This window comes from Adelges cooleyi, unplaced genomic scaffold (genome assembly GCF_023614345.1).
Source record: "Adelges cooleyi isolate 19-005CV unplaced genomic scaffold, UGA_ACOO_1.1 ACOO_flye_CR_arks_rails_tigmint_CR_PRNA_168, whole genome shotgun sequence".
Classification (NCBI taxonomy): domain Eukaryota; kingdom Metazoa; phylum Arthropoda; class Insecta; order Hemiptera; family Adelgidae; genus Adelges; species Adelges cooleyi.
This window is the reverse complement of record NW_026095825.1, coordinates 746,098-761,947: the sequence shown is the minus strand read 5'-3', so window position 1 is coordinate 761,947 and position 15,850 is coordinate 746,098. Positions and strand designations below refer to the sequence as shown.

The window sequence follows — 15,850 nt, the reverse complement described above, 5'->3', positions numbered from 1 at the left end:
AAAATCTTAAAAATATTTACTAGAACAAAAGTTGTTTCAATTGCCAAATCATTGTGGTACACTCTGTATAGTTAAATTACACTTTATGAAGGTCAGAAGGTTTCCCTAACCTAATGTTGGAAATCGTTCAATTTTTTGTGGATCACGTCTCACGACCTTACTTTTCGTTTGCTTGTTACAAAAAAGTGTTTAAAATGTATTAGTTTTTAATGTATAATCTACAGTAAAAAAAAATTGCACTGATATAATCACTTGAAAAAAATTCTTAGATACGATGCCTGTTTTAATAGTGAATTGTATTGATAGTTAACACTTTTTTAAGTGATTTTTTGAGAATAATATTACACTCGCCCGATACTTGTGGCATTTCTGAATTAGATTGTAAGCTCTAGAGAGAGATAACGAACGTGCAAAAACAAAATAAAAACCTTTTTCTTTTTAAAATAATCATTAATATATAGACTAATTAAAATAATGATAATAATAATATTAAAAACAAAAGTAAAATATAAACAAATAAACAAAATGCGTATTACACTAGTATCGACATTTAAAGAAAAAAGTAAGAAAAAAAATAAACAACATGAAATAATGTTTTATCAAAACTTAATCAACGTGTGTAATCAATAATTACTTTAGTACCCCTACTATATATATATTTATAATAATATATAATATAATTTAGATATTATATATTGTGATCTGTTGATTATGAATTGTATCAAAATTATTAGTACAATAGTAAATCGTAAACAGTGAATATCTATATATATATATATATTTATATAAAGATTTGTTTGTACAAATACTGACTGAACATTTTATTTACAAAAAAAATTGTATAATATGAATATAATATAATAATAATAATTAAAATATCGCGATTTATGTATTTACAAAATATAAATAAATTTTCTAGACAATTTTTGTTAAGACATGTAGGCTATGCTTGCATTGTATGTCATTTTGTATAATTAAAACCACGAAAAAACAGTTTTATCCTTTAAAAAAATACAACTAAAAAAACACAATTTCATAGGTAAATAGTATGACATTATTACGTTTATATATAAAAAGCTTTCAAAGCAAAAATTCAAAGCGATAATATTTTCTATGTAATGTATTATTATCAGACGAGTATACAAAATGTATCTTTAAAAAAAGGTGAAAAAAATGAAAATTGAGCTCATTTTAATGTTTAAATTATCACATGGTGTTCTTTTTTTTTCTGCTTTTTTTTTTTTACTTTAAAAAAAAGTTGAAATTTAAAAAATTGTCTTTTTTAGTCACTAAAAATTTTAATTAGTCGATTGTATATTCGTTTCTAAACATTAATACTATAGATTGATAAAAATTTATATTTAATTTTACATTACCGATTCCAGACCGACGGCGGATTTCCAAAACGTTTTTCTGGTTGTCACTTTTTCAAAATAATAACAATAATAATAATTTAGTAAAAAAAAAAAAACACGTTCGAATGGCGAAAAATGAAACATTTGCAGAGATAATAATAATAATTAATACTATATAAAATCCGATTGTATTTCCATTTTATTTAATTAATATTTATGTACTACTATAATCGATCATAAAAATCTATAGACCAATAATTATTATTACCATCATCATTACTAATTTTTAAGTATAAAATGACCAACCTCATAATATAAAAATGTATTTTTGTTATAATAACAGAAACAATTTTTTTTTTTAAACGTTTTGAAAACCGCGTTTGGGTCCTCGATAGCTATAAAAGTGTTTTGTATATATATAAAAATTAAAATTGTTCAATAATATTACTTATAGCGAATTACACCCTGTGTATTTATAGTCATCAGCTCAGTATATGCAAGTATTTTAATTTTATTCGATAATGGGACGTTTACAATGTATAATATTATGTTCGTATATAAAAAGTCCAATGTTTATAATATAATAATATATATTTAGATATATAGTATAGTCTAATTATTTCGTTTTTTTAAACAACAAGTCTTACTGTTCAGTTGAATTTTTCATTATTAAAAATTACCTACACTATTTTTTAAAAAAAAATTATTTTATTGCTTAAAATCGTCATTTTGTAAATAGCCTACATTTCTTTTTTTTACAAATAAAATTGTTAAAAAACAATAAAACAAGATAGGTACAAGCGCAAGGCACCGATTTCCAGATAGACAGTCAGTGATTTATACATAACATAATACGTTTATGTATAGTTTTTTTTTTTTAAGAAATGTATACTATATACAACACATATGTATAAATATATTGTAAATATATGTCCTTATATAAATATAAACATTTTACAAAACAAAAATCTTGTATGCAAAGTACAACGTTAGTAATGTTGGAACACAGTTTTAACGATCGATAACTAAAATTAGAAGGTTATACATTTTAACAAAAAAAAAAAACAAAAGGTTAAACAAGACAATACCTATCCCCAAAACTTATTTACTTCTAGCCAAAAAAATTAAACTAAACAATAGTACACATAATTACTTGACATAATTTACAATAACTTTCAAAATATTATCTTACCAGATAAACTAAAGGAACATGATCGCAATATTATAATTATGAATTTATAATAATATGTGTATTAAAAAACTTGCAACATTAAACTATTATTTTTATTATTTATTTCGAGCCTACACTATTATTAGTGTTGTTTTTTGTATTTTTATCATCTTTACTTAAATGTTATACAGATTTATTAAGCATATTAGTACACATAACACGGGTGTGTGTTTCAATATTACATATACTATTTATTTAAAGAAGTTATTATTTTATTTTTTAATTGGTAACTTTGAAATCTGACTAACTAGAATATAATATATTATTATGTATGTAGGTTCTATTTATACACTGAGGTAAATTATCATAACTGTTTACTGGTAACCTAAAAATTGCTCGAGGAATAGGGATAATAATTAAAAATGACTCAGGAAAAATCATAAAGTATAATTATGTTGATTAAAAGCATCCGACTTCGAAAATACATTTGTCGTGATGGTGAGGCAAGTGACGAGAAAAAAATGCAAAAACAATAAAACGTTACAAAAAAAAAAAAATAATAATAATAAGGAAATTGTATTTTTTTTTAAATTCTTATTAAAAATGTGTTTTTTGTAAAAATAATATAAATAAATATGTATAATTTAGAGTTTTAAATGATTACCAAATTTTATTTTAATATATATATATGTGTGTATACATGTGAGTGTGTTTTTATGAAAATATAAAAGTAGTATAATGCAAAGTTTTTTACTTATATACTGGCAGTGTGTCGCTTAAAAAATTAAGTATTTAAAAAAATGAATTTACATTATTATTATAATATATCATTATGAAAACGTACAATACATTTTTTATATATTATATGTAAATATACATATATATATATATATATATAAATTATTTTATTAATTTAACTAATTTCGTTCTAAGTGTGTTACATACCTTATATATTATTTTTATACTTGATTATAGTATAATAAAAAGAAATCACAAAAGTCGAGTATTTCAAAAAGTACCAAAATAATTCATCTAGCTGTATAATAATAATATGTAGTAGCTTTTACAAATAAAAGTATTTCATTTTTGTTTTTTTGTAATATTATTATTTTAATTTTCATAAAGCAGAAACATTAAATACTGTGCGAGTACACGTTTTTTAATACGTACTTCAACTTCATACTAACAATAATAAAGGAAAGAATAAAGAACAATAATAAAATATAATTTTGTAAAGAAGAAATGTTTACTATTTTTTTTTTTGTATAGGCACCGTGCGCTCAAAATTCAAATGCTAAATTTATATATATATATATATAATATATATATATAGTTTAATTTTGTCTAATTAATACAAGGTAACCCATACTATATATATTCATATTTCTCTCTTCAACAAGTGGCTCACGTCATATATTATAATTTATATATGTATATAAGACATAAAAATACTTCCCTAGGTGAATTCTTTATAATAATAATATTATATATTTAAATAACTCCCAAGTCGTATAGGGAAAAAACTAAGTTTCGTTCGAAACACAATAATAATAATAATAATAATAATATATACACAAGTCTAAAAAAAAATTAAAATTAAAATTAAAAACAATGTCAAATATAGTTTCTAATACATCAATCGCGGTCGACCGTCATTAGTTAAAAAATAAAATATCATCAATAACGCGTAATTTACCTACAAAAAACAACATTATTCATACAACAACAGCCGTCGAGCGCCAAACCTTTTTTTTCGAAAGATTTTCTTATCCGTTTGTCTTTTTCAAAAACATGTGTATTTTGGTAACTGGTTCTAAACTGTATATATTATAACGATAATTTATAATATATGATCCGACTAGCTTCGGATAGTCGAATTCAACAGGAAAGGCACGTAAAACATTTTCGACTCCAACAAGAGTGAAGCTGCCGATTGAATCTATAAAAAAAAAGTAAACAAAATGTTATACAATGTTAAGCAATTTTGATTGTTGATCATATTATCATAATTTTTTTCAAACAAAATGGCCATCAATCCATCGTTGACAAAAAATAAATAGGCGTGCTCTCTTGTTGATTCGCGATAAAAAACAGTATCAACTGATAAAGATTCACACGTCGTAACTTTGACGAGGAATCATTTCTTTGTTGTCTACAGAATTAGTATTCTGTATAATTATTATTACAGATGGCTTAATTAGAAAATTGATAAGAACATTTTTAGCCAAAATGTGCTAACGGTATTAAGGAAACTGCACGGGTTTGTCTTGCAGAAACGCGATAAGTAAAAAAATAGTCCATATTTAAACCATTCGTGGTAGTACTTACCAAATTTGACTATTTATATTTAAGCATGGCTTAACCAATATATTTAATTTTTTAGCTAAGCTAATAAAAACGGCCACGGAAAGCGTAAAAAAACAAATGTAAAATATATAACGAAGAAAATTGCTCACCTCGGGCAATCGGTTAAGGAGATCTTGCAACCGGTTGGGTTGCATGGGGAAAGTGTGTTCCACGTACGTTTTCAGGCACGACGTGTACCTCTCCTGAATGGTTTCCAGCTCGCTGGCGGTACTGCCATTGTCTGTAACGCAAGTGTGGTTAGGTAAAGTCAAGTGACGGATTAGGTCAAGCGGTTCGCCGGCACTCACTTTGCGTCAACATGATGATGACCTTCAGGCAAACGTATTCCTCCATCCGCAGCTTTACCCTTCTAAACATTAGGGTGACGTGCGTGATCTTCTCGACCATCACGCCCACGTCCTGCCGCAGCTGATCCATCGTTATGGGTTTGCCCATCATCGACGACAGGCAGTTCTGGAGTATGCACAGGTTGTGCGACACCTCTTGATTGAACTCGGAGTCGTCGTTCCGGTCGCCGTTGACGTTGCTCGAGTTCCATATCTTCTGCGGCCCGTGGATCGCCTGGTAAGCGGACGTGGTCAACACCAGTAGCTCGTGCCACTTGTGCGTCAACAGTCTAGTGTGTACCTACAATAGAACATCAACGGTGGTTAGGATCGGCGGTCGGGTTCTTCTCCCGCTTATGACACTTACTTCGACCGGAAGTTCGAGGTAAAACGGCAGTCGCTTGGTCCACTGCACGAGTTTGTACACGATGGAGTCGCCGATCTGCATGAGTTTGGCCGACAAGTCGGAATTGTGTTCCAGCAAGTCTTCCATGTTCTGGAAAAAACAACAACACAACCGAGTTAGTCGTGCATGTACACAAATCTCGTTGTCGCAGACACTCAAAACGGGCAAAACCGTGTTTGGCCACATCGAGTAACCTCTTTACAACCGTCAACCCGGCGGGTCTCTTATTCGTTTCTCATTTCAACATAGTCTGAACATAGTTCGTTCATTACTCGTTTAAGACACTCCCGGCAACATCCTGTCCTTAATCCTAGCTAAATTATCGAAGAACGCGTAATTGAACAATATGACTACTCACGCGTACCCTAAGCGTGGCAATGTCTTGGAACTCGTCGCAGTCCACCAGGCTCTTGATCATGTTGACCGTGGCTTCGATGGAGAACGTACGGTCTCGGGACGAACTGACGGCGTTGTCAAGCCTCTGTCTGAGATAGACGACCTGCGATTGCAATCGAACCGCGCGTTAATACAAATAAAATACCAGAGTGACTTTGTGGTGGAACGTTTTATAGTTTTTTAGTGAATTGGGATTTATTAACAATTATAAGCCATGTAAGTACACGGATGGGGGGGGGGGAAGGTGACACTTACCTCGCTAGGATTCGTCAGGGCAGTCTTTAGTATGGTGCCGTTGACCAGCGTCGAAATGGACGAAGTGCTGTCCTGGTTTTCGGTTTTCATCGTGGTCATCGTGCTGGCAGTGGTACACGATACGGGTTTTTCCATTTTCACCTGACCGTTTTTGGGCGGCCTCTTCTTCTTGTATTTCACCTGCAACCCAAAGCGTTCGCGTTAGTCGCCAGCCGGACCCTTATATATTACCGTTAATTGTACGGTGACGACTCCTCACCTTGTACAGGTTGTAGACGGCGCCGGAATTCCTTCCGCCGGGCATTCGGTCTTCTCGGACAGCTAGAAAACGGATAACGGTTAGGTACGTGTCACGGGTGTACTATTGTCGTTGTCGAACACTCACCTTGCAACACCATTCCTTGGCCTATGCACTTCTTGAACCGACAATACTGACACCTGTTCCTTTGAGCTTTGGTTATCTCGCACGTGCCCTCCGCTATGCACGTGTATATCCTTCGGTTTTGGACGGTACGTTTGAAGAACCCTTTGCATCTGCGCACACACACACACAACAACACAAACGAGTCGGTCGTTATTAAATCAGATACTGAATTGTTTCGTTTCGTTTGCAAATATTGGCAATTATTATTTAATAATAATCATCCCGCGCGTTTTGTGCTGCGCGGTGTTAACGACTTCTGCCGAGCGGATGAATGGGAACACTATAACGGTGGTGCCGGTGGAGGCGGCGGGGAGCGCTCGCGTACTACACCTGCATATAACCTTGTAGTAGTAAACGAAAAAAAAAAAAAATAATAAAAAACTAAAGCCGTCGTCCTTGAGCAAGGCGAGCCGTCGGTGTACGCGCACCGTTAGGATTTGTACAGTTACGCAGTGCAACTCCGTTGAGTGTCATTTTGCGATAACGTCGTCACGAGGTTGAGTTTGAACATTTTTTTTTATTTTTACAACATGACACGATGTATTTTATGTTCACAACGTTATGCATAAAAACGTAGAACCGTCTGACGTATAACGGATCGATGGAACCAATTGTAACGGACATTACAAAACAAATCGAATTTTCCGAACGGTTTGAAGTTTATAGAATTTTTGTATGCGTTTATGTATTACACCCTTAAAGAGCATTATGATGAGTAAACAGATATAACAGTGAGAAAAAAAAATACAAAAAATCTCACAGTAATAATAGACGATAAACGTTGATATTTTAAAGTAATTAATTTAAGTACTGAGACATTGAATCATTGGAAAAAAATCAAAATTGAACACTTCATTCGCACGATACCAATACAATACATTAAGTAAACTAAATTGAACATACGTTAGAGAACTTTTAGCGATACAAAAAGGATTTTTGAAGCGTGCATTGAACCATATTATTTAATAACTTGAAAATAAATACCCTATCAGCTAACTACATCTTGATTCTAATGTAGGAATGTTAAGTTTAATCGCAACCTCACTAAATTTGATTGCGTTGTCGACATATGATAATTTGGTTTCAACTGTTTACCGTTTATTAACAGAAATTTGCAATTTATTTTTGTACACATTTTTCAGTTAGAGGAAAGTTATTTTTTTTTAAAAACCACGTGCTTTCGAAAATTGTATTTTTAGGATAATCACACAAAATACGTTTATTCAACGTGTAATATACGTTTCCTAAATCTAAATACGCATCCACTCGTAGATAATCGGTGGAAATAGTGTTAAAATTGATATTTTTCTAAATTCTAAAAAATGTACGTACAACGTACATTGTGGATTCCTTGAATAATACATGTACGAAATTATGTAAAAAAATCTACTCATTATCTTGTTCGCATTGCGGAGATGATGATTCAATATATATTGCGTTGAACTCACCCTTCGCACGTGATAATGCCGTAATGGAGACCGGTGGCCCGGTCGTCGCAGATCATGCACACCATGGGTTGATCCTGTTCGTCAGCCTCTTCCAATTGATGATACGGGTTGACGGCTGAGGGTTTGCTGTCGGCGCCGGCGTTCGAAGGCGCCGCGGGCCAACCGGCGGCTGTGTTGGCCGTCAGGTTGAGCGCGTGCATCTGTTGCGTGGCGGCTACCGGAAGTTGCGACAGGTCACCGGCCCACAACCTTTCCATGTTGAGCGGCACGTGGAAGCTCGACTGTCCGCCGACGTTGTTGGCCAAGCCACCGTTACCGGCGGCCGTATGTTGGCCGCCGTTACCGATGGGCTTCAGGCCGGGCATGTGGCTAATGACGGACGACGCGTCGTGGCCGGCGGCCACGCCGAGATTGAGCAGCAGGTGCGCCGCCGACTCTTCGCTGACCACAGGCGTCAGGGGGGACGATGACGAGGACGATGTGGCCGACGACCAAGTAGCCGCCGTCGACCAGTACGGCGAACCGGTGGCCGTCGACGGTACCGTGCCTGAGCTGGCTGGCGAAGTCGATTGTTCCACGGTTCCCGGCGGACTGGACCAGATCATCGTTCGGACGCCACCTGCGGCATAGAAAGGTAAAATCAAAAAAAAGATATAATAATAATTTTAAAAACACACTACGACTTACCGGCTTCGCCCATGATAACAGTGGGGGCAGACCGTGTAGTCCGGGGAGGTATGGCGGTCGGCGGTTTCATGTCAGTGGCTGGCGGTCCGGGGGCAGTGGCAAATCCCGCGCCGCCAATGAGTTCGGGCCGGACGCCGTTGATGCGGCACACGGAAAACACGGACGCGGCCGCCGCAGCAGCTACGGCTGCGGCGTTGGGCGCCGTCACCGCCGAAACGGTGACGGTGGGCGCCGACGGTGTCTGGCTGCCGGCGTTCCAAAAAGCGGACGACACCGACGTGACCACCGACTGCCGGCGCTGTTGGTACTGCTGCGTGACGGACGTCGTCGAGGTGTCCGAGGCGGGCGTGCTGCAACGCGGCGACGGCGGCGTCTGCGACCAAGTCATGGACGTCGGCGGCGGTGGCGGCGGCGTCTTGACCACGCAACTGATCGGGCTGGTCATTACGACGGATTCGCGTCTCTGTTGTTGCGCAGCCGGTGATGACGGCTCCGTCTTGTCACCGCAATTTTCGTAACTCGCCATCACCGTGTCTTTCTTGTCGTCGCAGCATGCCTCTTCCTTGACCCTCACCCGTTCGCCGGCACCCATGTCAGTCGATTCTTGCCCACCGTCCGTACTCATGCCGCATTCGGGGGATGAGGCCATCCTGCGTGCAACACATGTTAATCATATAAATACTGGCCTCGCTATAACTTAATCATAGAATTATTTAAATATTGTACTTAAATAGACATAGATGTAGTTAACAACCTATACTTGGCTTGTATTTATTTACAAAAACATTTCTTTTTCCATTAATGTCTCCTTTACAAAGTAACGTTGAAATATTGTACAATGTAACCTTCAGTGATTCGGTCGATTAATTATGAATTTTAACATGTTCTATTCAGATATCAATCGACAACAAATTACCAAAGTTGTCTGAAGCTTGGAGAAAAAAAAACCTCTTAGTCGTTGTTTGACCTGTATGATAAAAACCCAACCCGACCTAACTTGAACAGGCACTGACTAACCGGGTTGGAGTAAAATGATGTGTTGTTAGTTTGGCCGTTTAACTAAAATTTGGTTTTTGAGCTTGTCAAAATGTTCTGAAACCCCCTGAAAGTTAGTCGACTCCGCGTAAACTGTTTATGTAAATAATATGATTTGCTGTGTGTCCGTACCTGTCCATTGATATGATTAAACCGGGGGATGGTTCTGACCTGTCCAATCGGCTAGACGGAGATGCTGGGCCAGCGACGTCCGGTGATGAAGTACTCGTGTCCGCTATGCTTTCGCCTGTAAGACAAACAAGATATTTACACAACGTTATTTTTGTATTCTATGTTTTCAATTCATCCGTTTTTTACACAAATATAAGCACAAAATCGAATACACCGCTCAAAGGCGCCTCGGTTACACCAATTCCACCAACACATCAAGTGGATATACAATCAAACCTGATCCAGACCAAAGCCTTACCCTAACCTAAACCTCACCAAACAGTAGACATATATATATATATATATATAGAAACAGTGGACACATTTTAGATTCTCTAACGGACGGCTCACAGAGGACACCTAACCTAACCTAACCTAACCGTGTGATATTTGGATTGATATTCGGAACGATGACGATAATTTTCAATATTGACAACGGCTCGTATGATAATGATGACGTATTATGCAACGGTTAACGTTCCAAACTGACTATGGCGTTTAGCGTGTTGCGTTACAGAGCCCAGAGGTCTAGCGTGTGTCTGTTGAGTGTCTACACCTAGTTTTGGTGTTTTCCCGACCTCGTTATACTATGTTTGTTTTGCTGTTAACAGATTATAGATTTGACTCCAAATGTGACAGTCGGTGCAATCCGAGCGTTTTCATTTTACATTGTGCTGCGCGACAAGTGTTTCACATAATCGCAACCAATTTGTATCGATACTGTTCCGACTCCCGGGACGGATATAATGTCTAACTATAGAGTGTTATTATGGTCAAGTGTATTGTGGTCGGCGGTTCGAGGAAATGCAAGGGGAAAACGCCGTACTCGACCCGGGCGAGGTTCATTGTCGAAAACCGGTCAACGGGTCGGTACCGTTGTCGATTTGTATACAATATAATATTATTATACTCTGCGTGTGTGTTTACCACGAGTAGAAGAAGAAGAAGAAAAAAAACATCCCGGGATTGCGTTGTGTACAAAATGTCTATTCTTTCCGGTTGTCCGGAATTAGGTCGGGTCAGTTTCCCATGACCGCCGGGCACGTGTGCTAACACCGACGGCAAAAAGGGTTGCTGTTCCCATGACCTTAACCGTGTCGTACCTATACAGGGCTCACACCCTGTATCGATGAATTTATTGGCTACTCACTTTTTTTTTCTTTCGCCGCATACACGGCCTATGACTATATATATATATAGTATATTTTATGTGCGGGACAGAATAGAAGACAAACATTATTATCTTGTCGTCAACCGTTTACGGGTATTGGACGTACAGACGAGAAGAGTAGAAGAAAAAAAAAAAAACCAAAATATAAACGGTATCCCACACATTGTACAGGCGACATTGTGTGTCGATTTGTCTCGGTCACCATGTCAAACGGTTCCTGCTGTCAGTACAATACGTACAATATTATAATATTATTGTTGACAATTATGTGATCGGCCATAAACAGGCAGAGGAGAACCGGCCGGGGGAACTATGAGACAGACACACATTATCTGGTTACTTGGCACGAACCACAGAACAGAACCGAGAACCATTGTTATGTACCTCATTTATATATTTATCTAATCCAACAAAATATTTAAAAGTAATGTGACGGGTCAAAACTTTTTGATGGCTCTAAAATTCAAAAAAAAAAAATTCTAGTTAGAATAAAATGTATGGTGTTAATTATTTGGCTGCCAAAGCGATAAATGAAATAGTCGTGTTTACTTAAAATTTTATGTCGATACGGTTAAGCTTTTAGGTAATGATTTATTTTGAATCCATTACATAAAAAAAAAAAACGCTGTTATAAAACACAGCTTCTTAAACACACTTTTCGAATAGGTACAAGCAAATAGCAGGTTTTTTTTTCTTTACCGTTTACTTTTTGAAATCATACACTCGATTTAAATCGTGATCGCATCCTATTAAGTAAATTATAAATAACGGTGACGGCATGGTGTGTACGTAGATCGAGTGAAATATTTGAGTTAAATGTTGTCTTCTTCTTTTAATGACTGCATAATTATATTTATCGTTTTTAGTCGATATCGTTGGGTTTTCAAATATTTATTTATTGTCAAAAATATGTTGGCAAAATTAAAGCTATTATTGACCGGTGACTTCACGGTTTTAGTCAGGTTAGGTGAGTTTTGGCGTAGTCAGGTTAAGTTTGGTGGTCCAAACGTGTACATAGATTTTAAAATTTTTATATTTTCTTAGATATCTTCTTTTGATCGTTTACCATTAATGGTAACGCGTTTATTTGATTAACTTTTTTTAAATTAAGAATAATAATGTGTTTAAACTTTTGACTGGCCGATAAGCCGTTTTGGATTATTACTTTAAAAGTTACTTAAGTTTTTAATGTAGGACGGGCAGTGGAGAGCGGTAGAGCGATGCGCGTGGATAAAAATAATACTTCACTACTGCCTTCCCCCCGTCCTAAATTTTAAACTATAATAACTCTAAGCAATTATTGAAACCGGTTATCGACCGGTGAACGATTTCGGTAAATTATTCTCAATTTCGAAAAATAAAATGTATTACAATGAAATATTAAAAGACGCTCTGGAAAAAAAAAAGGTAAAAACTCGACTCAAGTAAAAAAAAGAAAACTACCTACAAATTGCTGTTATTTGAGAAAACGAGTGTCTTGTCCTTTAACGAATCGCCTTGTACCTTCGTGTTGTTATCATTTGTTTGCAATGTTTTTACACCGTTATAAGCTGCGGTTTACCTGTACTTGCGAATACACAACGCGAATATTTTACACAACACAACAAAAACACAGCCCGTTATTCTGTTCACAAGTCCGGGCGCACAACACTTCCGCTTTATAAATATCGCCAGCGTCGTGGTGACCTATATAATACCTATTTATATACATAACATACAGTGTATACCGCACATTATACATATATATATATAGGTCTATATGGAAAACACATAACATTAGAGGGTACACACGTGGCCTGCCCGGAGGTGGCGCCGCAGGAGAAAGGGGTAAGGGCGCGGTGTGGAAAGTTGGCGCACGCATAAAGCCGGCCGGCTACTGCGACTTGCAGGAGGAGGAGGAGGGGGGGGAGCGAGGGTCAGGGGAAGGGGGGAGGAGGTGCTCGCGCCGTCCAAAGCGTCTCCAAACCCGGGAGGGCTGAAAACCCGTAAAAAAAAAAACACCCCTCCCCCGAGTAGGGTTTATCCGAATAAAAAAAACAAACAAAGACAACAAAACACAAAATATTGTAAAAAACAAAATTAAAAATTAAAAGTCGTTAAGTAAATTATAAGTATAGGTATATATATATATATTTACTGCGGTACACTACTGCGTGACGAAGCAGACCGTGTTCGAGGTTTTTTTTTTTTTTTGGTCTTTATAACACTTATTATACTTGACGCCCGACGTTGGTTTTTTTTTTTTTTTAATTCCCAGTTCGACCTATGCACACAAACAAACACACTTTGTTTTAGTCGTCGGCGGTTCTGTGGTTTTAAAATAAGTATTTTAAGTAAAAAAAAAGATAAATGATATAAAAATAATAATAACGTATGTAGATAATGTTATATATGATTCAAGCTCAAGCGTTCATGCCGAATCGATACTATGTTTTGTGCATAGGAAAACAATATTAATTCAAATTGTCTAGTGTACTTAAAGTAAATCCTATAAATTGCATGTCATTTGTTCATAAAATCTTATTTATCTATTGTCGGAATATCGATCGGTTAATGTATATTAATCGCAAACAGGTCGTTAAAGTTTCACTTCAATAAGAAAGCAAATTTCAAAAAAAAAAAAATAATAATAATAATAATAACAACCCGGCCTGGATTGGACACCCCAGTCAGACTATCCGATATTATTGATGTAATTTGTATATATTAAGTACAAACAAATATATATATATATATATATAATGTTACATTCTTACCGTCACTGCTGCACCTTGAATCTATTTTGCGCCTCTTCAGTTTCAGGTCTTGAAATAGACTCATGGTACTCAGGTCACACGGGGTACTTGTTAGGGTCATAATTCCTGTAACACATAAAAAAAAACAAATTTAGTCGCGAATTGATGTTAAACAATAATAGAAATTGACGTACTGACCGACAATTTGTCGGCTGTACCGCTAAAATACCTACTGCAAAAAAGGGAAAATATTCTAAGCCTATTTCAACAAGCGCCGAGACTAAATTATGGTACGGTAATATTAATAAATTACAGTGTTAATATCTGTATTATATGGTTTCGTTTGGTGTTGAACGAATAACAATAGATAATGTTTGTAAAAAAAAAAAAAAAAATTATGTCAAATCTAAATGAATATAGTGTAATATGAAACAGCCAGTGCCAAGTGTAACGGCCGTTAATCTCCAAGAACGGCCATTAGACCCTTCTGTGACTGATATATTATACGGTGTATACTCAAGAATAGGTTTATGCGTTTATTGGAATAATCATTATTACACAATGTTTTCAATAATACGTGTATGCGTATTTTACCTCGGTTAAATAGTCGGTTAACCATGTGAACGGGTCGATATAAAATACATATATTTAATAATATATTATATAGTATTAACGTCTATATCGGCGAGCGGAGCGACGACCGTTGGCATAATTAAACGTTTCACAAAAAAAACTCAAAACAAAAAAAAAATGTATATTTATATTTTGCGGCACAAAAAAAAGGCAAAAATTTTTAAAAAATTTTTTTCCACACGCCTATCGAGGATTACACGTCGTTAAACTTAAAACAAAAATATTCGCCAAGTTTGTTGTGATAAAAAAAAAACCATTATCGTACACACAGCGGATTCCCAGGCGGAGGAACGTTTCGGGTAAACGCGACTCGTTCGGTCTTCGAACCGACACTGTCACTTTCCCTTCAAAATCTTTCTGCCGCCGCCCGTGCACCGTACACGCCCCTCGGTACCGGCAAACCGCCAGCGCCGCCGTCCGGCCCGCCGAGTGTGATGATAATATGATCGCAGCGTACACCGTGTGTGTCTGTCTCTCTCTGTGGTGCCGAAATTGGAGAAAAAAATTTTTCCAAAAAAAAAAATATATATGCGTTAAAAATCCGCGTCGACGAAAGGCGAGAGACGGGAGAAAGATCAACGGGAGTGGTAATAATAAAAAAAAAAAAATTAATATCATACACGCGCGCGCGCACACACACACACACACACACACACGACGGGAGCCACTTGTGCAATCCCGCGTATGAAATGCAAAACCGACGGCGTTTTTCATTTATTTATTTATTTTTTTTTTTTACCGCCGATGTCGTTTTTTTATTATGTTTTTTTTTTTTTTTGGTGGGACTCGGCCAATGGTAGATGAGGCCGCCGCCGGCGAACGAACGGCTTGCCCCCTGCCCGCGTACAATACACAATAATATGCCTATGCGCCGAATGTGTATATTTTTTATTTTATGTGTACCGCGCGAAGGTTATTGTAAGTGGGGCCGCCGCCGCCGCCGCCGGTGTAAACGATATTACAGAGGGAAGAGGTCGGTAACCTGCAACGGCCGTAAGTAGGTCAGCGCAGCGCCGAGTTCGCCCACCCGTCCGGCGGCCACCGCGTAACGTCGTCGTGCACGCGTACGCGCTTCGCCATTTCTACACATAACGTTATTATTGTACACTCGATTATTATCGCAACGCCATCACCGCCGCCGCGACGGTGATGGTGTCGGCCCGCCGTCACCGTCATCACCGTCGCCGCGCAGCTGCTTGTCGTTGCCTCGCGTACGCAACGCGACAGTCGTAACAATTGCATAACACACGTTTATGCTGTTCATCACCTA

General features: G+C 36.7%; 1 protein-coding gene across 7 annotated transcripts in view; it reads right to left on the bottom strand.

Moving 5' to 3' along the window:
• Positions 1-3,850: 3,850 nt before the first annotated feature.
• LOC126833059 (hormone receptor 4) overlaps positions 3,851-15,850 on the bottom strand; it is a 72,493-nt gene continuing 60,493 nt past the window's right edge. For 4 of the 7 annotated variants that reach the window (XM_050564182.1, XM_050564184.1, XM_050564183.1 and 1 more), the window contains 12 exons: positions 13,969-14,073; positions 10,003-10,117; positions 8,836-9,485; positions 8,149-8,767; positions 6,662-6,810; positions 6,536-6,597; positions 6,277-6,456; positions 5,984-6,124; positions 5,587-5,715; positions 5,181-5,520; positions 4,983-5,113; positions 3,851-4,465 (listed from right to left, as the gene is read on the bottom strand). In XM_050564182.1, the coding sequence (XP_050420139.1) occupies positions 4,385-4,465; positions 4,983-5,113; positions 5,181-5,520; positions 5,587-5,715; positions 5,984-6,124; positions 6,277-6,456; positions 6,536-6,597; positions 6,662-6,810; positions 8,149-8,767; positions 8,836-9,485; positions 10,003-10,117; positions 13,969-14,073 (2,702 nt within the window). In that variant the 3' untranslated portion in view covers positions 3,851-4,384. Of the gene's footprint in view, positions 4,466-4,982; positions 5,114-5,180; positions 5,521-5,586; positions 5,716-5,983; positions 6,125-6,276; positions 6,457-6,535; positions 6,598-6,661; positions 6,811-8,148; positions 8,768-8,835; positions 9,486-10,002; positions 10,118-13,968; positions 14,074-14,541; positions 15,004-15,850 lie in introns of those variants that run through there. The other 3 variants (XM_050564181.1, XM_050564185.1, XM_050564186.1) reach the window with 3 other exon arrangements.